The 25,154-nt window shown below is 35.3% G+C and overlaps 1 protein-coding gene across 2 annotated transcripts in view; it reads right to left on the reverse strand.

Annotated features, from left to right (window-relative positions):
* The window catches only part of dock5 (dedicator of cytokinesis 5), a 175,208-nt gene that overhangs the window by 22,767 nt on the left and 127,287 nt on the right, over nucleotides 1–25,154 (reverse strand). The window contains 7 exon segments of one of the 2 annotated variants that reach the window (NM_001110012.1): nucleotides 1,776–1,859; nucleotides 2,751–2,927; nucleotides 11,111–11,197; nucleotides 15,816–15,900; nucleotides 15,990–16,071; nucleotides 17,508–17,649; nucleotides 21,137–21,241. In NM_001110012.1, the coding sequence (NP_001103482.1) occupies nucleotides 1,776–1,859; nucleotides 2,751–2,927; nucleotides 11,111–11,197; nucleotides 15,816–15,900; nucleotides 15,990–16,071; nucleotides 17,508–17,649; nucleotides 21,137–21,241 (762 nt within the window). 2 annotated transcript variants of the gene reach the window in all.

Consider the following 25,154-nt stretch of genomic DNA (forward strand, 5'->3'; position numbering starts at 1 on the left):
CCAGAACGAATTTACCGGTATTTTCAAAACGGGCCTGTTCACACATACAACCTTTCCGGAAAATTGCCGGTAATTTTCCGGAAAGGTCTGTATGTGTGAAAGGGGCTAATGTCATGTCGACCCTACAGTAACTTCCCGGCAGCAGTTTGCCAGTAACTTACAGTAAATCAGTTACAGCAGATATACTGTATTCACGTTTACAGCACCGTTTATCTTGCTGTTTATGTATTCACAGAATTTAATGTATATCTTTTGTGTATAATATACACTTTAAACTTTAAAATACAATAACTTACTGCATAACTGTCCTACAGAAAAATAGTTTATATTACAAGTTAAAAACTGTGTAGTTAACAAATATCTTTAACAATGGTCAGTAAATATGTTTACAGATGGAATCTGCCAACTATGCATTAGCATATACAGTAAATGATTTCAAAGCATTAGATTTAGACAAGAGTTTATTATTATTATATAAGCCATGATATCATATAATCATGCATTCTTGACTGTTGCTGGTTTTCTTTGTTGGAGAGAGGTCAAATGCACACTACACTCTGTACCCATGTAGCGAAGAATTCTGGCCAAGATTTGGCATAAATCTGGCACAGCAAGCATTCGTCCGGCACTTGCACACAGCTTGTGGGCCAAACATGGCCCTGGTTAGGCAGAGGTGGCACCGTTCTTAAGGCGGCACACAATACATGGACCAGATGTAAATAGTAGTATTTGGCCCAGATGTTAATAATTGATATGTGGGCAATCTAATTTTGTCTTTTCTTGACCCACATTTACTATACATTTTTAATATTTTTAGGTAAAGGAAAATAAGTCTACCAATCAGGTCGCTTCAAGAAAAAGCACACCCACAGTGTGCCTAAGCGAATGGTTTATAAATTTAATTGCAGTTGTAACAAAACAACATATTCGGCCCAGTTCAGGCTCAGTTATGGGTTAACAACTTGGTTGAAACTTGGCCTAGATATGGTCTATGTTTGGCCCTTGTTTGGAAGCCAGACTTGGTCCAGTACGGTAATTCACTGAGGCCTGTGGGCTAAGCAAAAGCTGATTGTGTGGGCCAGAGATATATTGCTATGTGGGTATAGATGGCAGAAAATAAGCCTTTTTTGCACTTTAACTGATAATCAAAAGTAAACATGACAAATGCTACCTTGTCCCAACAGGGAAAACCAGTAACAATTAAGAACGCATGATTATATGCTGTCACGGGTTTGCCAAAAATAAAGTGTCTTATAATGGAAGTCAATGAGGCAAAAACAGCCACAAACATAAGGAAAGGGTAGTACATTTTAAAGCATTTTCCCCAAATAAGTGTCAAATGAAGTGTCTGATGAAGAGCCGAGTGGCTCGAAACGTTACATGTTCTGTGTCAGCCTTTTTAATTTAATAAATTTGTATTTTTGAAGCCTTGGTGTTGCCGCCTTTGATTTACATTTAATTTGCACTTTATGCGATTTTGGCTGAGCACCCAATTAAGAGAGATGTGCGTGCTTTGTACAGTTTTTTCCCCAAATAAGTGTCGAAATAAGATTTGTCACCAAAATCATTCCATTAGCTAAAACAAAAAAAAAGCTGTGGTCAAATTAAGACCCAAAATCACCTCATAATGGATGAAAACATCCCCAACAGCACGCAAAGGTTAATTTATAAGGATCTACACATTTACTGTGGACTTTGTTTGCATCTTTCACAACTGGGGACATTTTAAGCTTGTGCAAGTGATCAAACACAACACAGATCTGCAGAAGTGTCACCTGCAGAGCGATCAGGTGTTTTAAGACTTCAATGCGTTCCAGGTGGTCAGGATTCTTCTTCATGTAGGCCTCTGTGAAGAATGCCTGAGGGCCGAAACAAAAATTTCAATTAGGAAGAGCTGGCGTTTCAGAAGACCTCATGCCTTGAGGCGCACATCAATTTTTCATATCTGACCAGGAGAAAAGGCATGACTGGTTCCGCTGAGAGTTATCAGGTGAGCAGCTTGATTTTGGGGCTTTGGTTAAAAATGAATGGACCTTTTTCACTTTTCTGGAACTCTCAGAAGTGGAAGTCGTCATAGTTGGGTAAACATGGGGTTCCATCTTAACAAAGTGCAAAATCTAAAGGCTGATTTGTACACTGTCAAACCCAACAGTCAACTTTATTAAATGAAATGAGTGTAGTTGACTCAAAATTTATTAAAAGTTAACTCTTCTCATTTGAAAAGAGTTTTGAACTCAGTGTTGAAGGTAATGAGTTAAATACCTCCTTACTTCAACCTAAACGCAGTAAGTTCAGAGTACTCGTATAGATTGTTTTTAACTCAATTGGTTTCCTCAAATGGTTTGAGTTGCTTTAACTTATTGGGTTTTACAGTACTCCGCTGGTTTGAGTTCTCTTCATTTATTGGGTTTTATTATGCTCAAATGTTGAACGGGAAAGAGAACGGGAGAGTAAAACAAGTATGTTTTTTACAATCCTATTTGCTGAAATGCTCTATGATGGATATCAAGTGTGTGAGACTGATAACGGCAGCCAGAAGAGAGAACAACATCAAATTTACTGTCCCGTCCCCGTAGACTGCATTAGAAACACCTCGCACAAGCAGCAGTTTTTTGTAATTTGATGGAAAGATTATCTCATGCATACGTAAATACATACATACTTTCAAGGATTTAAGATTTTATTGGCTGTTAAATATGTCAAAACATTCTCGTGAAATGGGTCGATAGAAGCAGCAGAAATGAGGAAACCTTCTCGTAGTTGGAGAAGCCGCCCATGACAGCCGGATCCACTATTCCATTGAGCATCATTGAGAGCGGGTGAACAGGGCACGAGCGGTCACATGCCTGCTGCTGGACCAGATTACTCAGCTTCTCATTGGCCAGCTCCATAGTTTCTATGGCGTTGTCCAAAGGGCTGATCTCTTCCTACAAATGAAGAACAGTATGAGATGATATCCTTTAGAAAAGTCACATTTTTAAAACTGTTATATTATTCTTGCGGTATAAGGTTTTAGATTTTTCATGTTTTCAAAAAAGATTTTTTTATCTGTTTATTTAAAAAAATGTCTTTTACAGAAATAGCAGGACAGTTTTACAGAAAAATAGAAACAAATATTATACCCAACCCTTCCTCCATAAACAAAATAAGATGACAAAATACATAAAAATTATTTCCCAGAGATGGGCTGCGGCTTGAAGAGCATCCGCTGCGTAAAACATGTGCTGGATAAGTAGGCAGTTCATTCCGCTGTGGCGACCCCAAAATAATAAAAGGACTAAGTCGATAAAAACTTAATGAATGACTATGAATTAATAAGAGTTTAAAAAAAGCATACAGTAATTACAGTCAATTATGGATAAAATATACAGTTGAAGTAAACCTACAGTTGAAGCCCTATTGTGAATTATTATTATTATTGGTCACACTTTACAATACCGTTCATTAGTTAATGTTAATTAATGCATTTACTAACATGAACAAACAATGAACAATACATCTACTACTGTATTTGTTCATGTTAGATAACAATAGTTAATGAAAATACAGCAGTTCATTGTTAGTTCATGTTAACTCATGGTGCATTAACTAATGTTAACAAGCATTGACTTGAATGTTAATAATGCATTAGTAAATGTTCAATTATGATGAATAAATGCTGTACATGTGTTGTTCATGAATAGTTCATGTTAGTAAATGCATTAACTAATGAACCTTATTGTAAAGTGTTACCTTATTATTTATTTATTAATTTATTAATTAATTAATTAATTTATTTATTTATTATTATTAAATTTGTTTATTAAAATATTCCAGAACTGGCAGGATAGTTTTACAAAAAAAGAAACAATTACACAAAAAATTACTAAATAAATAAAGATGGGAAAATACATACCAATACACAAAACTTTAAAAAGGAACAATAAGTTCAAGTTTAATAATTTTATTAGGGGCAGGGAAAATAAGGGCAGTAGCATCATGACACAACAAACGCATACAAGCAAAAATCACTCAAAAACAATATATAAAAAAAACACACCCCAGCATGCTTCATATTAACTTTGGAAATATAATAATAGTACTAAAAACATAAAAAAATCAAACGTGTTAATATTTCGAGTTATAAGGTCTTATGGCTTTAGGAAGGTGAACTTATATCTGTTAAAAGAGTGTCGATTATTTATAAATTAGTGTCAATTTTGTACAAAATATATATTGAATTATTTGCATAAAATATACCAACAAACAAAAATAAAACAAACCAAAATAATAAACTTAGGCCGTACTCACACTATGTACAGTTGCCTTGAACCGGACTAAAGCACGCTTGTCCCCACTCCCCCCTCCCCCGACGGCCCACACTCACACTACATTCGGGCCTGGGCTCGCTTACGTCATCGATGATGCGCTGTTCAGTTTAACAGAAGAGAATCGCTCTCGCTGAGCACAGTGGAGATTTCTTTAGTTATATCGTTTAAGTCATTTAGGATGCGGTGACCCGCAGTCAAATATTTCACAGAACAGATCCACCACTTTTGGCGCTCATAAACAACAATAAAGTCCTTGTGCTGCAGCAATTAGGAGCTTTGCTGAAGGTTTGCAGCTGTTGTGCAGCGAGGGGTTTGCGTCTTTAATAAACTACGACAGTTTGCGTTTATTGAACGGTAAGAGTGATTAATTAATCCATATCAAAAAGTCCCATAAAAGTCATGTTCGCTTTCAGTTTCGGGCTTTGGCGCATTTTGCACTCACACTACAAGCGTACCACACCAAAGCCCAAGTGAACCGCGCTCAGGCCCATCTCTTCCAACCGGGCCAGGGCCGGCCAAGTGAACCGTGTCTGAGTCCGATTCAGAGCACTCACACTTCTCAAACGATCCGGGAAATGGGCCTGGGCATGGTTCGGATAGCATAGTGTGAGTACACCCTTAATGCACAGATACTTATACAAATACCTCATTAAAATCCTTCCGCAATTGAAAAACCCTACAACTTAAATTGAGAGTGTGTAGACGTACTCACAAAACATTCTAAATGGGTGCCATGTCTCAAAAAAAGTACTAGAATTGCCATTTAATGTGAACCTGTTTTTTTCCAAACAAATGAAGCTCACTGTATGTCCAGCAGCAGATGACTATCCACATCAAAGCAATGTATTTTTAAATTCTTAATCAAACATGGTTCCAAATAAAGTGAGAAAAATTATCACATATTTCAAGAGTTCCTACTTAGCTGATGATTTTAAACTAGTGTGTTTGCCATGCTGTCCCAGGAGAGAGTCCTGAGCTCAGAAGATCCTTGGGCCCGGGGCTCTCTCCTGTTTCATTGGTAGATAGGGGAGTCTTGAGCTCAAGTAGGTCTCGAGAGCTCCCCTGAATACAATCGTTCGGCCTATTCTTTGATTATAGGGGTTGCCATGGCGGAATGGACCACCAACTGTACCAGCATATGTTTGTGTGGAAAATGCCTAGTACTAAAACACTCATAAACTTTGCCAATTTGATTTATTCAATTCACTTATAATGAACTGTCTTTGAATTGTGGGAGGAAACCGGAGTACCAGGGGAAAACCCACGTGAGCATGATGAGAACATATGAACTCCACACAGAAAAGCTAACTGACCCAGCAGAGACCCGAACCAGAGACCTTGCTGTGAGGCAACAGGGCTAACCACTGAGCCACAGCGCCACCCTAACCTGAATTATTCTAGGAAAGAGGGGGAGGAGTCAGGGTGGATGGGGGATTCTTCAAGATGAAGATGAGCAAGGTAAGAAAATGTGGATATTTATTATTCGTCTGAGTGGGGAATCATGTGATAGCTAATACAGGACTAGCCATGGTCAATCAAAACCATGTAATCCTCTCGAAATTAGTTTATAAATAAACTTCACAAATGAGTACATTTTTCAATTTCTACTTAAAAGGTACTATGGCATTTGTTATAGGCTATATGTTTTTTTTTTTTTTTTTTCAAATAACCAAAATTGTGTTATTTAAGTTTTTTTTTATTAAGTTTTTATTTAATATATTTGTAAATAACCAAAAAATATGTTAGGTAAACATGTTTCAGGTTATTTTTTGCAGCTAAAAACATTCCAATGCCATGCATTTCAGTACAAAACAAGCGATTAAACTTAAATTAAATGAAGATTGTTTATATTGTGGCTTTTCTTCATTTTTTTTCAACAAGTGAATTTATTGCTGCTGTATTAACAGCACAAAAAACAGAAATGTGCGCACATCTAGAAAAATCTTGAAGGCAGGTGCACGATCAAAAAACAAACATAAGTAGCAAAAGATTCAAAGTAAATCGGCACACTGCCACTTTAGCTCTCAAAAAAATTTTAATGTCAAAATTACAAAATCACAACGTTTCGACCGACATGGTCTTCATCAGGTAGTGATGGTAATAATTTTGTCATTAAATTTTTTTGAGAGCTAAAGTGGCAGTGTGCCGATTTACTTTGAATCTTTTGTATTAAAATCACACCACATAAATAATTATCCACTTTGTAAGAGAATGTAAAGGCATTGAAATATATATTTTTTCTTTTAGCTATAATAACCGGCCAGGCAGGTGGAGATAGATTTTGGTAGCCAGACTGAAAAAAACAATAGCCCTGGGATGTCAGGCTAAGGGATTTTGTGAGCCTTGTATATAAAATGACTATATTTAAAGCACTGTTAATTGCTAAAAAAATATACAATTGCATATTTCATTAGGATAAAAGATGACTTTTCTTGTCATCAAACAGTTGTGCTGCTTTTGTGATTTTTTTATAGCATAGGGCTATAAAAATAAAAAGTTGTTTTTGTCAAGTTAAAAAGATTACAAATTCTTTCTATTCATCATAGCAGTGAAAAGGGGGGGGGGGATCACAAAAGCAGCACAACTATTTGATTTAAAAATATGTCTATGATTGAACACCAACCTAGCATATTTTAATTATTATTACTGTAGGATAATTTGCTATTGAAGACTGGAGTAAAATTCAGCTTTGCATCACAGACATAAATTACAATTTTACATAATGTTAAAGGGCTGGTCCAGAGTGCATCTTTAAGGCTTGGTTGTGTTTATAAGATGCAAAGCAATGTGTGCTCATGCTTTATTTGTAAAAAGATCATGTTAATTTTTCCAAATATCTTTTTTTGATTGTATACAGCTAAAATGAAAACCACATGTTTCCTACTTCCTCCAAAAGACCCTCACTCAAGAGGCTCTGATCGGTCAGCTAACATAATGTGCTGTTATTCGCTGATTAGCTCCAGGTCACCAGGAAAAGCGTCAAGCCCCTACAAGTGCATGCTTTTGCGCTGTGCAAATACTGTCAGCCAGAGTACCTGTTAGCCGTATCAGTTTGAGTCTGAATCAGACAGAAAAGGACACAGAGGACACAGCTGAACCTCATGCCTGCTCTCTAAAACAACATCTGACAATTGTCTTTCATATATAATCAGGTTATTAGCATGTGTAAGTAATATAAAACGTTCTCATATCTTTTGCTTGTTCTGTCATTTGAGATGTAGAATGCAGGGACAGCATCTGCATAGAGAGACACTGCAGCGCTGGTGAAGATTGTGGGTGTTTAAAGGGGTTTGACTGATAAATATGAATTTGTAACTAAATTGTTAACAGTGCCAAACTGCATTTCCCATTGTTTACATTCTTGTTTACGTCCTTGCTACAACATACCATTAACGCTAGACACTATGCATTAAATAGATTCAATTCAGCTTTATTTCTAGAGCGCTTTTACAATGTAGATTGTGTCAAAGCAGCTTCACATAGAATAGTATAGTGAATTAAAACAGTGTCATTTCAGTTTTCAGAGTTTAAGTTCAGCTCAGTTTAGTATGGTTCAGTGCGGTTTAATATTAAATACTGATAATCCAAACACTGAGGAGCAAATCCAGATGCGAAGCTCTACGGGTCTCGAACCATGCAAGCCAGTGGTGACAGATCAATATTAACAAATAAAAACACTTACAGGTTGTGGCTCACAATCCACAGCTTCTGCTATTATGGTTGGAGCTACTCTTTCTTTGAGGAGGTTTAACCGAATCCAGCACTGAACTGAGAGATTCTGGAAGTTGTCCTTTATCAAATGCTAGAGCTATATATTTTTTTTATAATTCTCTGGAACATAATTAAAATTCAATTGTGAGCACTTCTGTCTTTGTGTCGAAGTCCAAATATAGAAACAGAACAATCTCTGTGGAAATAGCAGCGTTTGGAAGGCATTTAGGCTTTCTCTGCTAGATTACAGCAACTCTGGCCATGCCCCTTCGCTGCACGGGGTGTATGCGCATGGAGAGTGCATGTAACCTGAAGCGTTTGTGATCTAATTAGTCCTGGATGTATTTTTTTGTAGTCCCCAAACTTCGCTCGCTGTAGGCTTTGCTAAGCTAACTCTGTGAAAGCCAATGTCTCCCTTTGCATTGAACTTTGCGCAGATTACATTTAGAGATGCTGTTTCTGCCCACACAGCCACATTTTATTTATTTTATTTATTTGTTTATTTGGCAGGGACAGTGTACATTAATTAGCATTTCTGCCAATGCACCAGAGTTAGCCCGAAGGCTATTTTTCATCTGTTGTCCCTTAACAACCTAGAAAAAACAATACAAAATTATACAATCTATCAAACATTTTTACTAAAACAGACATGGTCATATAGATGTTAAAAGAGAATATTTACAAATTAAGCTAAAACACCAATATTTTGTAATAGAGATAAAAATAGTTGAAACACATTTAAACAACAGATCATTAAGATGGTGGGCACAATAGGAAACATGCTAGTTTCAATTTAATCAGAATGATGACACGTCTGATTCTATATAAACCAGGTTTTTAAATGTTTTTTGAATATATTAAATGAGGTTATATCTCTGATGCTGCCAGGGACAGAATTCCACTCCTGTGCACCTGTAACTGAAAAGGCACCCTGACCAAAGGTACTTTTCCGGAGTGGGACAATACAGTCTCCTCGGGCTGCCCCTCGTGTTGCTCTGTATGTGGTGTTCCTGACATTTACAAACTGACCGAGAGGTGTGGAGGACAGACCATGAATGATTTTATACAACATTTTACACATCAACTAACGTTTAAATTATGATATCGTAGTAGACCACCCCTTTAAGTAGAAACCATTGCTACACATTGCAATAACTCCTATTAAATAAATGCAGCCATGGTGATTGTAAGAGAATTCATCAAAAAACATGAAAAATAAATATCTTATAGACCCCAAACTATTGAGAAAAACATGAAATGACATATCTAGAGACTGGAATATGATAACTTCTATTTTAGTCCTGGTCAGCATGTAATATCCTAGCAACAGCATGGCATTGAACTAAAAAGCACTGTAGTTGTGCATGAGCAAAAACCAATCATAGCTTCCGGATATTAAAAAAATAAATAAATTCGAGATGATTAATTGATGAGATGGAGGTTCAATAGCTGATTATTCGCCATTGATTACTGTACATCAACAGAAAGATTATTTCAGAATCATTACAACTTGATGAAAGACAGCAAACGCAATAACATGCACTGCTACACTGCACAAACTAAAGCACATTTGTAAAGTAAATAGGACTCATTTTGATGTCATGTCGTCTTTAAAGAGGCCATCATGCTTTATTATTCCTTTAGCATGTAATGTGTTTGTACAAAGTTAATCCCGCAAACGAGATTTAGTCTTTCAAACAGCTCCATCCCATCTAAAGCCCCATCTACTCCTGTTATTTATTGCATTTTTGTTGGAAAGCACATTTGACTGGATTGTTTTTTGTGCTTTATGTGGCTAAATGGGTTTAAAGAGCCACAAAAGTGTGCCTTCTGACCTCATTGTTGAAGCATGCAGGCTAGATAGATCTTAAACTTTGCCATTGAGAATGTTTTTTGCTTTGATTTGGTTTTTACTTTGGTTAAAGGTAAAAAAATTAAGTTAAAAACCAAATGTTTTCTTTATAGGTGGGCATTTTTTTAACTAGATCAATCTCACTGTAATCTTAGAATAAAACTAGATTAATCTAGATTAAAATAGCTCATTTGAATTCTGCCGAAGGCATTCAGAATATGTGTGCTACCCAAATAATGACTGAAAGTAAGTCTTTGAGAACGGGTTCCTTAAACCAGGTGGCGCATAAGACCAGGGACTCATCTCCTGTTTCCAAAATGCATCACAAACTGCTTAAGAAACTGTTCTACTATGATAATTGGTGATGAAAATAAATGATGTTCAATAAGATGTACTTGTGTTTGCTAACTGTAGGCCTACATAAGTTCCAAACAGTGATTTTTCATTACCTTAATCCGACTTAAGTCACAACTGAACTAAACAGAAATGGAATTAATACATGGAGTAAGCATATATTAGTGGCATTATTGAAGTAAACACCGCAATCAAACTATTACCGTCATGTAGGACTTTTCGCTATATTTTCCGACAAGATCACGAAATGCAGAAGTTTTTCTTTCCATTTGGTGTGCATTATTAAATTTCATATTCTCACCAGATCTTACTCCTTATTTGCGTCTAATACCCTAGTTTGTTACGGGGGCATGAATGAATGTTTATGAGTTAAAGTGAAACTGCTGAACTGCAGTTAAAGTCACCCAAAATTACAGGAAACTCCTACATGAAAGCACTTCACAAGCACTTGAAATTGAATGACTTCCCGCTACTTTGACACTCTCACCGTCTTCAGTGCGAACGCACAGTAATGCTTAGACTCAATAATATTGAGTTTAGCTGTAATGTGATTACGGGTAGTTGAATTTATACATTTATGACACATTTGATTGGTCAGTTACAGCACAGTGGGTCAAGCTGACCAATCAGAGCTTTCTCTGCTTTTCAGAAGGTGGAACTTAGCAGAAACTGGAACTCTAGCAGAGCAAATCAGACTGATTGGAAATAGACTCGTTCCATTAATGTATAGCATGTAAAAATAAAGATTTTTTGAACATTAAAAAATCCTAATCTATCATAATACAGCAATCAAACAAAAATAATGCAGTTCAGCACCACAATTTAAAAAAGCAATACGTAATCAAGTGCTGTTGACAGATTTCAGTAAAAATGAGTCGCTCACCACAGACATGGACTTCACTTCAAACCACTTGAGGATTCCTGGAAAGCGGTACGCCGTGATAAAGGTGGTCCTTTCAATCCACATGGTCTGTAAGGTCAAGGCATATTTAGACCATCAAGAGGGTTAATCATCTGTAATAATTAAACGGTACTAAATTAAAGACTCCAAAAAAACTAGCAAAAAATGGTTTATATTATTTCAACAAGTCAAATTTATTACATAGAAATAAGGGCGTTACTTCTTTGTTAGCGAGCAGTCACTTTCTCTAAAGGTCATGTTCAGTTTCTTAGGTGTCAAAATCCTTATTATCATTAAGGGGGTTGACATTTTTATATGATTGCTATGCCATTAGTTATTGTGTACGTCTTGGAAGCCTCTGAAAGGACTAAGATTAATAGGACTCATAATTGTTGGTATTTTCGACCACGGATGAAAGTGCTTTTGTTCAAGGACTCACTCGGGTCAAGAGGCCATACAATACTCAAGTATTTTATAATTGTGAAGTAATTGCGCTATTTACGTTGCTTTACAATAAGTTCCAGCATGTTTCTGACAATAAGAAAGGCTAGTTTTATTCAGGAAAAAAACGGTAATTGATGTTAAATGATCTTTTATTTAGTGTAACATTGACAGTTTTCTACACCTCATGACCAGAGAAATAATAATAAAATAATAATAATAAAAATTATAAAAATTATAATAATAATAATAATAATAATAATTATTATTATTATTATTATTACTATTATTATTATTATTATTATTATTATTATTAATAATAATAATAATTTATTTGTGATTATTATTATTATTATTTTATTATTATTATTATTATAATGGTTATTATTATTATTATTATTATTATTATTATTATTATTATTATTATTATTCCTTCATAGAGATGGCATTTTCTGATTTTCTGGACTATGGAATATCGCAACCTTGAGAACAAACTTAAAATGTTTCTTTTTGCAAATGTGAGGTACAGACAGATGTTTATTATAAATGCAGTTCATGATAAATGCATTCATTTTTCAAAAGATTTAGAAATGTTTCATTTCAGAAGCTTTGCATGAAAATTCATAAATGAACAAAAGCACTAGGAAAACAGCCCTAGGAAAACATCTTGTGTGTTTCAGAGAAATAAAATACTATTTTTTTTCACAAATCATAATGAACATATCACAAAAACATTGCATTAATTCACACTGTAAACTATTGATAGTAATCTTTTAACATAGCTTCCAGAATGAAAATAATAATAATAATTTAGACCATAGAATAATGACAATTAGAGGATAATGAGATGCCAGGTTTTCAGATGTTTAGACTTACAATAAAAAATAAAAAAAAACGTTTTTTTTTTTTTTTTTACCTCAATCTCAATGTTTTACATTAGATCAGTTAAGAAATCAGTATTTGGTTAAATAACCCTGATTTTCAATCACAACACATGAAATTATTTGCTATTCTGCACAGTTTTCCTACAGTGCTTTCACACCTATAGATAATTTTTTTTGTTCTGAAAGAGGGATTAAAATAGTTACAATGTTGCTCTTTGTTCTTGGCGCGGTTCGCTGTCCCACAGCAGTTTCTAAACGGACCAAAATAGCTAAAACAAGTCACGTGCGAGTAAACTCTCCTCACATTGGTCAGAGTTCCAGTTTATTTTGCAGAGTACCGCTTAGCTGTCATGCGTCCTTATTTTAATTTATGACAATGAGCAATAAGACATAAGCGAAAAGCTGCACTTTAATTTTGAATAGTGGCAGCCACAGATATAGTCACCAAATACAAACCAGAGGTAAAACTTTCTCATACAAAGCCGTTGGCTAGAATTATGCATTAGGCTTCACATTATAATTTTATTATTGCACATTATTTTATAACACATTCAAATAACAGATAAACTAAGACAGCAGTCAGTGTTCGTAATGGATAAACAGCTCTTATTAATAGTTTAGCATGCTTTCACATTTGTATTCGATATAAAACGCACATTTACCGAAAAGAATGACATATCGTCCTACTCATAATTCTCTCTTCATATAGCCATCTATGCATATTACCTATTGATAATACACTGTGATATAGCCTGGTTCATTAGTTTGTTAGATCATATTGCTTTCGCACTACAATCAATCCGCTCCAGAGTTCGTTTCAATCGAGCCGAAAACACCTTATTCAGGCAATCTAGGACCGATTGTTTTTGCACAGATCGGAGCCTAGAATTTGTTTTGGCGTGGATCTCTGCATTCACATAGGCCGAAGGAACCGCACTAATGAGGCAAACGCACCAGGTTGTCAAACCAAAGTCTATGTGTGAAAGCACCCACAGGGCCCTATCACACACTCGGCGCAATGTGGCGCAAGACGTGATGCAATTGTTGTTTACTACTTCCAGCTTGATGCAAGAGTCATTTTGAACCACATTGTTTAAATAGCAAATGCATTTGCGCTTATATGTGCCCCCATAGGCATTCTGGTCTAAAAAGGAGACGTGTTGAGTCATATTGCTGGCGCGTTGCTATTTTAGGGAACTAAAATAGACTGCAAAATAGACTAGATCAAAGCAGGTCTATAGTCCAGCGCAGAGTGCGTTAGTTGTGCGCCTCGCTTAATACACATAAGATGTACAGCAATACGCAAATATCTTTATAAATGAAAAAGAATTAAAATATTACAAAAATTCTTATTTTCTAGCCTATATAAATATAAAAAACAATTTGCTTCTGTATAATGTTATTGTTATTAGCAGTATTATTTATTTATATGCATATTTATATTTGTTTTATTAAAAACAGGCTTAGATTTGCCCACCGGTCAGGTTTTAGACCATATGGGGCACAGCATGTGTGTTTGAATATAACTCAGTTTTTTTAACACACTTTGTTATTATTGTTCATTTATTCTTTTGCTGGAAATTAGAACTGAATTTAGAAATAGTTTTGAAACAAATATTTTCGCTTCATAAACAAAATTGACTATGTAGGCTAATGGATGTCTGTGTACTAATACTTTACTATATGCATGTAAAGTGATGTTAAATAAGTGTATATGTGTATAAAAAGTGTATAGCAAGTAGTGATGTTTGTTCCTCAATTACTATCATCAAGTGTTCATGAGATGGATTGCCTAAGGGAAGAAACTTCCTGTGTTGGGCTGTTATGGTATGCAGTGCTCGCTAGCGTCAACCAGAAGGTAACAGTTCAAAGAGGCAGTGTGCTGGGTGTGAGCTGTCCAGAGTGATTTTGGCTGCCCTTCTGCTCGCTCTGGATAAGTACAGTTCTTGGAGAGTAGGGAGGGTTGTACCAATGATTCACTCAGCAGTCCGAACTATTCGTGGTAATCTTCGAAGGTCAGATTTGGTAGCTGAGCTAAACCAGACAGTTACTGACGTGCTGATGACTGAATCAATGATGGAGATGTAGAACTGTTTCAGCAGCTCCTTTGGGAGGCTGAACTTCCTCAGCTGACGAAGAAAGTACAGCCTTTGTTGAGCTTTTTTTGACAGTGGAGTCAATGTGAGTGTCCCACTTCAGGTCCTGAGAGATGTTGGTGCCCAGAAACCTGAATGACTCCTCTGTTGCCACAATCCACTTGTTAAGTGGTGACGTGTTTGTGACGTATGTAATACTGTTTCCGGGTCCAAGCCGCCATTCATTTGAGTGGAGAAATCATTCATTTATGATCACGTTTTATTCATATCACACATGAATATATTATAGTTAATTATAGTAAAGTTTACATAAAGTCATAGTGTACACAACAATCTCTGGGCTTGCTGCATAACAAATACCAAAAATTTGACTATTTATAAAAAAATGAATCACTTTCTGGTCATCGGATATTAGGCATGGACATATATAAAGCGATCGTGATTTTCGAAAGTCTCCCCATTCAGTTGAATAGAGCACTTGGACCCGGAAGCCGCTTTGAGTGACGTCACACTTATCAAGCGGATACAAATCGCTATTAAAACAATGTGGCGCAAAACGTGAAAATTACTGTTGTGCTGGTCTGAAAATAGCAAGAAATCGCGCCATACACGTTGCACCTTATTGCACCATAGGGCCCATGTTCCTTTTAAACCAGGGGTCACCAAACTTGTTCCTGGAGGGCCGGTGTCCTGCAGATTTTAGCTCCAACCCTAATCAAACACACCTGAACAAGTTAATCAAGGTCTTACTAGGTATACTTAAAACACCCAGGCAGGTGTGTTGAGGTAAGTTGGAGCTAAAACCTGAAGGGACACCGGCCCTCCAGGACCAAGATTGGTGACCCCTGTTTTAAACCATTATGTGTATGTGTGATCTTTGAACATAGCCTCTGTATCCAGCAATTTTGTGCATGTGTTTGAGTATGTGTGTGTGTTCTTTTTTATATGTCTGTATTTATTTCATTATGTATGATCCCTGCATTCATTTCCTTGCTTACAGGTCATCAATCATGTTGAAACTCATCCTCCATTCACTTGTGGGGTTTCAACACTAAACAGATGCTTGATTGACAGCTTCAACTTCATCATTTTTAAAGTATGTGTAATGTCAACAACATAGAAAGAAACACATCAGCCTATTTTCATCAGAATTCATCTTTTCAGGCAACCTAATTATCCTTATCTTTCTTTATCGGTCGTCCTCTGAGCTTCAATATTTGCCAATGTTTGCGTGCGATAACGGCAAGAAAATAAATAATAACTCACGGCAAACTCATTGTCGGGATCTTTCTCTCCTTTCCTGAACGGTCTGGAGTACTGAAACTTGTCCACCTCATTTGTCCTGTAGTAACTGAGAAGACAACAGGAGGAAATCGTGATCTGTCAGAGCATTATTTATGAGAGATCTCAATCGTGAAAGATGTGAATAAAAAGTTATACTTGAGGATTTGTTCAGGTAGTCCCTTGTCCTTGAAATGGGAAGGTAAGTTTAGGACTGGCTTCACCGTAAAACACTGAATATCTGCAGAGAATCCATTAAGGGGAGACATATTTTACTTTTGTATTGCTGTCAGTATGTTGCTGAACTTGGACTGAAGGATGTGCTGCTCTGTCCATTTATTACATTATTACTGTCTTTAGTGTTACTTGTTTTTTTACAAACGTAACATGTATTTTGTAAGGCAACTTTTAGTGTCTATAATGACGTGATTAAATTAAATTAATTATTAGTTTTTTAAATCAATTTTATGCATGCTTGTTCAATCCTACCTAAAAAAAAAAAGTCTTGTCGAATATCCAAGTTTTAGTAACAACAAGTAATAGCTTGACTTCTAGTTGATCATTTGATATCAGAAGTGGCTTATATGAAAGGCAAAAGCCTCTAGAGCAGGGGTGCTCAACCCTGTTCCTGGAGATCTACCTTCCTGCAGATTTCAGTTGCAACCCTTATCAAACACACCTGCCTGTAATTATCAAGTGCTGTTCAGGTCCTAATTAATTGGTTCAGGTGCGTTTGCTCAGGGTTGGAGCTGAACTTTGTAGATCTCCAGGAACAGGGTTGAGCACCCCTGCTCTAGATTATGCTTATTTGACCAAAATATGATCATGCCTTGATTATTAATTTTTTAGTTTGGCCAGTAAGGTCTGACTTTGCTTAGACAAAAGTCTTGCCACTGAACAGAAATAATGTACAGTATTAAATATAAAGTCATGCTACAGCGGAAAATTAATACTGTGTTTGACTCCCATGAGCTTGGAGGACTGCATCCATACATCTCTGCAATGACTCAAATCACTTATTAATAAAGCCATCTGGAATTTCAATAATAGCGTTCTTTCAGGACTCCCAAGATCTTCATCTTACCCCAGACATGCTCAATAATGTTCATGTCTGCTGACTGGGCTGGCCAATCCTGGAGCACCTTGACCTTCTTTGCTTTCAGGAGCTTTGATGTGGAGGCTGAAGTATGAGAAGGAGCGCTATCCTGGTGAAGGATTTGCCCTCTCCTGTGGTTTGTAATGTAATGGGCAACACAAATGTCTTGATACCTCAGGCTGTTGATGTTGCCATCAAGCAGAAAGAAAATAAATAAATGAGTACAAGCTAAAATAAACTAGGTGACCAAAATGGCCAAAAATGGGAAACTGTTTAAGTTTTTGCCGGTTTGTTTACACAACTAACATTTTTTTTTGGTCAATAAAATGCATGAATTGCCCAGAGATGGAAGGGCATCCGCTGCGTAAAACATATGCTGAATAATTTGCCGGTTCACTCCGCTGTGGTTAATAAAGAGACCAAGCCGAAAAGAAAATGAAGTAATTACTTAATTTAATTTGTTTGTTTAAATTCGGCCCATACAAATATAGTTTGCAACCACTTACCTTAACAAAATTTGGTAAATCCAATCAATAGTTTTATCAGTGTAGTGCGAGTGAAGGATTGCGAGTTAAGGATACGCTGTCCGGTTGAACTGCAGATGTTGTCAGCAGGCGGCGATGTGCTGGTCATCCTCACTGCATTGGGAAACTGAGACAACAGCTTCAGACTGAAGTCCTCCAGCCACTCATACTCTTTACCACGGTAAATAAACATTTTGTTCTGTTTGGAACAAGCAGAGCAACTTCATCATAAAACAATCTGACCACAAGACTTTTATTAATCAACACAATGGTTAAAAAGTTGTGCAATTTTTGTAAATCATTTTTAAGGTGAACATTATTAGTAGAGATGTAATGATTCACCGTGAGCCGGTTGAAAATTGGTTAAAATATGTGAAGATTCAACAAATTGCGATACATGTTTAGAACAGAAGAGGCACTGTGTTTACAGATGCAAACTCGATTTCAGCTTCGCTTGCACCAACGAGTGCTATAGAGACCAAATAGTGTATCCGTTTTTTTCATAGTGAAAGTGTGAAAGATTGAAACAGAACTGCACTTCCTTACGGAGTGCACAAAATACTCAGAGATCCGGGAGAAGTTCTACCCGAAACTCATACACACACACAAAAACTTTGAGTCCCTGTCAAACAATGAGAAACTGCTCATCCTACTGGGGGAGTGTGTGTGCTGCTGTGTGTTAGCAGCTCAGTTTGTGCACTCCTGCCACCGTCTAAGGAACCCACAATGATCCGCTCCACTGTCTCCAACACACAACACAGGAACTCTTTACTCGTGGACTTACTGTTTATATTATTGTCACCACTTTTATCCTGTTTCACAAATTACCATTAATCTATTTTTATTTTTATTAATATTTTTAGTTTTACTGATATATTGTTATTTTTATTAATCTATTTTTATTTTTTTACATTTTTTTCTTTATTTCTATATTATATTTTATGTTCATATTTGTTTGCACTACTGCCCTTTTTTGCACTGTCTTGTCTGTACGCAGCGACGCTGCACTGCTTTGGCAATACGAATATACAGCTATTTGTCATGCCAATAAAGCACCTAAAATGTGAAATGTGAAAATGTGTGAAGAGAAAAGCTGTGCTATTACAGAAACAGGTATTAGATTGTTTCTTTTTTATAATCTTATTATCAAATTAGTTTTTGCATCTTTTAATAATATGATTATTATTATTACTGAATATTTAAAAATGTTCAAGATTACAGTTGAAGTCAGAATTATCAGCCCCCCTTTGATTTATTTTTCTTTTTTAAATATTTCTCAAATTATGTTGAACAGAGCAAGGAAATTTTCACAGAATGTCTGATAATATTATTTCTTTTGGAGAAAGTCTTATTTGTTTTATTTTGGCTAGAAAAAAAGCAGTTTTAATTAAAAAAACAAACATTTTAGGGACAAAATTATTAGCCTTTTTAAGCAAGATTTCTTTTTTTTTTTTCGATAGTCTTTAAAACAAACCATTGTTATACAATAGCTATCCTAATTACTCTAACCTGCCTAGTTAACCTAATTAACCAAGTTAAGCCTTTAAATGTCACTGTAAGTGTCTTGACAAATATCTAGTCAAATATTATTTACTGTCATTATGGCAAAGATAAACTAAATAAGTTATTAGAGATGAGTTATTAAAACTATTATGTTCAGAAATGTGTTGAAACAATCTTCTCTCCATTAAACAGAAATTAACAGGGGGGCTAATAATTCAGGGGGGCTAATAATTCTGACTTCAACTGTCTGTCTTCTCAAGTGAATCACAATGATACTATTACCAATTAATTATACAAGCAATATTATTTTTTAACTTTTACAACCATGTTGAAGTCCTGTCTCTATCATACTATATAATCAGTTATTTTATAATCAGTACCAGTATTTTATCCTAGTGGCAGGAAGACAAAGTTGGCCCCAGGGTTGGGGCGAATGCCTTGAAAACAGATCGTCGATTCTAATTTGACATAACATTGAAACATGAAATGTTTCAAATTAATGTTGTAAATGAATCTGATCTTTTAAAACGTTCAGTAAATACTGTCATTCGATAGATTATGCAGATGACATTGGCGAAAACTAGTGTAATTCTGTTATAAATTAGATTGTTTTGTTTTTCTATGGTTACGACTAAAGTTTATTTATTTATTTTTATTGCGTATTGCATGTGTCTATTTCTTTGTCCCGCCTTCTTGTTATTGTCTTTTATCCCATAGGTTCCCATTCCGACTTGATTTTGTGTTCTGATTGGCTGTTGGTCTCGGAGGCCTGTATAAAAAGGAGCTTCCGGCAGAGTTCGGGGAGCTCATTTGTGCTGCGATTGTTGCTGGGACGAGCTCCTGGATTTCCCTTACCCCTCCGGCCAACGATCAACATTCAAACTTGTTACCATAGTTCATACGTTTATCTTTTCTTGAGAGTTTGAGTTGTAGGGGTGGCCTGCCTATTTGATTATTTGACTACTTTTGACTGTGTTTATGTTTAGGGAGGAAGGTAAGCTTCCTGCAGTTTTCTTTAAATATTTATAGGTAATTTAGTTAATTTACTTTATAGATTCTTCTGCTTGTTGTTTTGGCCTGTGGCCACCCTGAAGAGATGCTCATTTAAATGTACTACTTTTTTCCATACTAAATCTATTCAATTACTCTCAACTGAGTGTTCGAGTTTGGTTGTCGACCGAAGGGGATCTTTTGTATTAGGTTTTTGTTTTGTTTGGGAAATCCACCACCCCAACACATTTGTTTTCCGTTTATTATGCCCATGTTGTTTTCCCCTAGACTTTGGGCGTTCATTATAAAATGTAATAAAATGCTCTTTTAGTTAATATAAAGCAATGTTTTCTAGTCATTTGAATAATTATTAAATAAAATAGGAAAATACCCATGGCAACTATATTTACCTTCTGCCCTCTAGCCTCAATCAAGTTTGTTTTTGGCCCTTCATAAGAAAAGAGTTGGGCACTCTTGTTCTACATAACATAAACAGTATTAATATTATAATTGCATGATAACTGATAATTGCATACAAAAACTATGTTAAACCCTATTGTGTGTAATCCTGTAACAATACATAGAAGTTTATAACTTTTAATTACCTTTATCTGCCCTCAGGGAGCCTTTAGTCAAAGTACTTAAGTCCTCCAGCCACTAATACTCTTTACCATGGTAAATGAACATTTTGTTCGGATCTAAACAAGCAAAGACTTTTATCAATCAACAGTGGTTAAAAAAGTTTGAATGGCTTTCGTGGCTTGAAATCTGGCGTGACCGAAACAATAATAACGGCACAGAGCCCGTCATTTCACAAGACGTCTGAGAGGCTCTCGTATCTGTAAAAGTGTGGCAGCAGGGTTTCCAAACCTCTTACTGTGAAAACAAAAGTATTATTTTCTTGTTAAAACCCAATTACTCAGAGAGCTCTTCGGGGAGAGCTGTAATCAAAATATCTGTTTTCCTTTGGCAATGCTTGATGCTGAAATGCCAAACAGCGAGCCGACCCTGCCAGCGTGTTTGTGTCAGCGTTTAATCCATAGTTTACAGATTTCACAGCGCATAAACAACAGAAAATTAGACGGTTGTGCACCAAATGGGAGGAGGAAATAATTCTCCAAGTTGTCGTTTGAAAATCATATCCTACATTGGGGTTTCATTAAAGGCATTAAAACTGGCGTAATTTCACTCACCCTGAGGAAAGACGGGAAGCCCTGACCGTAGTATCCCACTGCGAAATATTCAGGCTGGGGCCTCATGGCGTGCATGATGTTTTCATAATACTGCGCCTGCTGTTTCTGTGTACAAAAACAAATGGTGTTTTTACGTCCCAATTTACATTGGAGGCATTTAAAAGGCACAGCTCAGTCCAGAACAAAAACACTTATTAACTCAACCTCATGTCATTTCAAAGATGCAGTTTTACTTCCATGGAATATACAAATAGGTTTATGTTAGGGCTGGACAATATGGTCAAAATTAATATCGTGATACATTTCTTAATATTGGTTGATACAATATAATTCAGATATTGATATAATATTTAAAAAGCCTCTGAAAAAATGCCAAGAACTCCGATTACATCTATACAAAGTCTTAAAAAACGAATAGGCCAAGTCTATCATTCGTCTTTCTATAAAACAATATAATAATTTAGAAATAAACACAGTACAATAGTGTTCATAGCTTATTTGTATTTAGCCTTAATATAAACAAGAAATGTGAAATAGTCAATAATAAACCATCAAATACACAAACTCAAAGACTTTTTATTCCTTTACAACTATAAAACACAGACTGATTATTCTTAGACTGAAAAATAGAAAATAGACTGCTTAAGTCTATTGAACAAACAAATGAATGAACAAATGAACAAGCAAATTAATGAACAAACAAATGAAAGAATGAACAAAGAACAAACAAATGAATGAACTAATGAACAAACCAAATAATGAACTAATGAACAAAGAAATGAATGAACAACTGAACAAGCAAATTAATGAACAAACAAATGAAAGAATGAACAAAGAACAAACAAATAAAAGAACTAATGAACAAACTTATTAATGAACTAATGAACAAACACATGAATGCATGAACAAATGAACAAGCAAATTAATGAACGAAAGAATGAACAAAAAAACAAATGAATGAACAAAGAACAAACAAATGAATGAACAAAGAACAAACAAATGAATGAACTTATAAACAAACTAATTAATGAACTAATGAACAAACAAATAAATAAATGAATGAATGAACTAATAAACAAGCTAAAGAATAAATAAACTAATGAACAAACAAATAAACTTATGAATGAATGAATGAATAAATGAAAGAACAAACAAATGAATAAACAAACGAATGAATGAATGAATGAATGAATGAACAAATGAATGACCGAACGAATGAATGCATAAACAAAACAAAAGAATGAAAAGAAAGAAAAGTAAACTAATGAAAAAAATGAATGAATGAATGAATGAATGAAACTAATTAATGAATTAACTAATGAACAAACAAATAAATAAATGAACAAATGAATGAATGAATAAATGAATGAGTGAATAACAGAAAAAATGAACAAATAAATGAATGAAAGAATGAATGAAAAAATGAATGAATGAATGAATGAATGAATGAATGAATGAATGAATGAATGAATGAATGAATGAACGAACAAAGGAACAAACAAATAAATGAACAAAAGAATGAATGGAAAAATTAATGAACGAATGAATGAACAATTGAATAAACAAATGAATCAACTACTGAAAAGACAAATGAATAAATAAATGAATAAACGAATGAATAAATGAACTAATAAACAAACAACTGAATGAACAAATGAATGACCGAAATGAACGAACAAATAAAAGAATGAACAAACGACTGATGAACTAATGAACAAACTAATTAATGAATGAGCTAATCAACAAATAAACAAATGAATTAAAGAACAGACATATGAATGAATGAACTAATGAACAAATTTATGAATAAACAAATGAATGACCGAACAATTGAATGAACAAACAAAAGAATAAATGAACGAAGGAATGATGAACTAATGAACCAATTAATTAATGAATGAACTGATGAACAAATGAATGAATGAATGAATGAATGAATGAATGAATGAACAAACTAATAATTGATCGAACATAAATAATAAATAAAATAAAAAAAACTAATGAATGAATAAACAGATGAATTAACGACTGAACAAATGAATAAACTCATTCATTCATTTTCCTTCGGCTTAGTCTTTATTTCAGGGGTCACCGCAGCAGAATGAACCGCCAACTATTCTAGCATATGTTTTATGAAACGGATGCCCTTCCAGCCACAACCCAGTATTGGGAAACACCCATACAAACACACACATACACTATGGACAATTTGGTTTATTCAATTAAATTATAGCGCACGTGTTTGGACTTTGGGGAAAACTGGAGTTAAACAATAACAATATAATAATAATATAAGTATTAGGCGAAAAAGCTAAATAGTAGAAATGTTTGAATATTTGCATGCAATATTTTTATACATTTATAAATATAAAAATAAAAGGTCATCTAAAACAGTAATAAATACTATAATAGTCCATTACTTTAAGCTTTTTTTTGTGTGATTTTCTTTTAAAAGCATGAATATATTTAGCAGGATGAACATTCTGCTAAATATCTTATTATAATGTTCAATCGATGAAGAACAAGAAAAATGAAACGAACAAGAAACTACAGGTAAATATGATCCCAAACACAACATTCATTTTTAAGTGTTCCATTCGCCAATAGCTCCAATAGCTTCAGATCAGAGTAGAAATGAGTTAAACAACTAATGAACCACATTGTCCCTCCAGTTCCTCATGGTGAAACTTCACTAAAGTCAGCTGCTGAGTGAGAAGTTGACAGAGCTGTGAGGAGAGTGTGTAACTGCTACTGCCAGTTATCACACCACTTTCCTTCCTCCTCACGCTTGCAAATCGCCTTGTTTATTTCCTGTGCCCAGTGACTAAGCAATGTCATGCATGCACATACCACTTAATATAGCTTACAGAATATTACAAGTCTTCCGAAGCCAATTCTATCCTTTTTTATGTGGCGTGTCAGAGAGGCAAAAGTAGCGAAATAATAGAAATTTTTCCTTTTTTGCTTCATAAATGAAAGATGTAATAAACACAAAGTCAAGCTTCAGTTATTGTTTTTTTTAAGTTAGTGCTGCACAATACTACAGGCCACTTTATTAGGTACACCTACTAGTACCGGTTTGGACCCCATTTTGCCTTTAGAACTGCCTCAATCCTTCAAGGTACTGGAAATATTCCTTAGAGATTTTGGTCCTCGCTTCCTATTCACATTAACTGGGTAATGTCTGCATTGTGGATCCGTTGGTGCCGCTTCATTGGCATTGCTTGGTGCAGAAGTTGAGAATTTCTCAACTTTTCAAGCGCTGACGGAAGTGTCAGGCAATCAGATCACTTTATGCAAATACACCAGCTCAGATAGTAGCCAATCGCAGACTAATTTCATTGGCTGCTGCTGCTTTGATGGTCGCGTTAGCCCCGACTTCAGACACGCCCTCATGTGAATGGGGCTTAAGGGACCCAAAGTGTGGCAAGAAAATATTCCCCACTCTATTACAACCACCACCACCTGTTGAAACAAGGCAGGATGGATCCATGCTTTCATATTGTTAACGCCAAATTCAGAAATGTCGCAGCAGAAATCGAGACATAAGACCAGGCAACGTTTCTCCAATCTTCTATTATTGAATTTTGGTGAGCCTGTGCCAATTGTAGCCACAAGGTTTAACATGCTGTGCGTTCAGAGATGCTCTTCTGCATACCTCGGTTGTAGCGAGTGGTTATTTGAGTTACTGCTGCCTTTCTATTAGCTCGAACCAGTCTTGTATCTTTGTATCGGATCAATTCACATCTCATTGCATTGTATTGTATCATACTGCATTGAATATAACTGTACTATATTGCATTGCACTGTTCTACATTATAGTACTGTATTATACTGTATCGTATCAAATCATATTATATTGTATCGTATCATATCATATCTAGTTTTGTTTCATATTGCATCGCATAACATAGCATAGCATCATGTATCATATCATCATATATCATAGCATAGCATCATGTATCATAGGGGGTACCATGCCTCCTTTTTCAAATAGTACATTTTTATACAACTGAAC

The sequence above is a fragment of the Danio rerio genome, chromosome 8 (assembly GCF_049306965.1).
Source record: "Danio rerio strain Tuebingen ecotype United States chromosome 8, GRCz12tu, whole genome shotgun sequence".
NCBI classification, from domain to species: domain Eukaryota; kingdom Metazoa; phylum Chordata; class Actinopteri; order Cypriniformes; family Danionidae; genus Danio; species Danio rerio.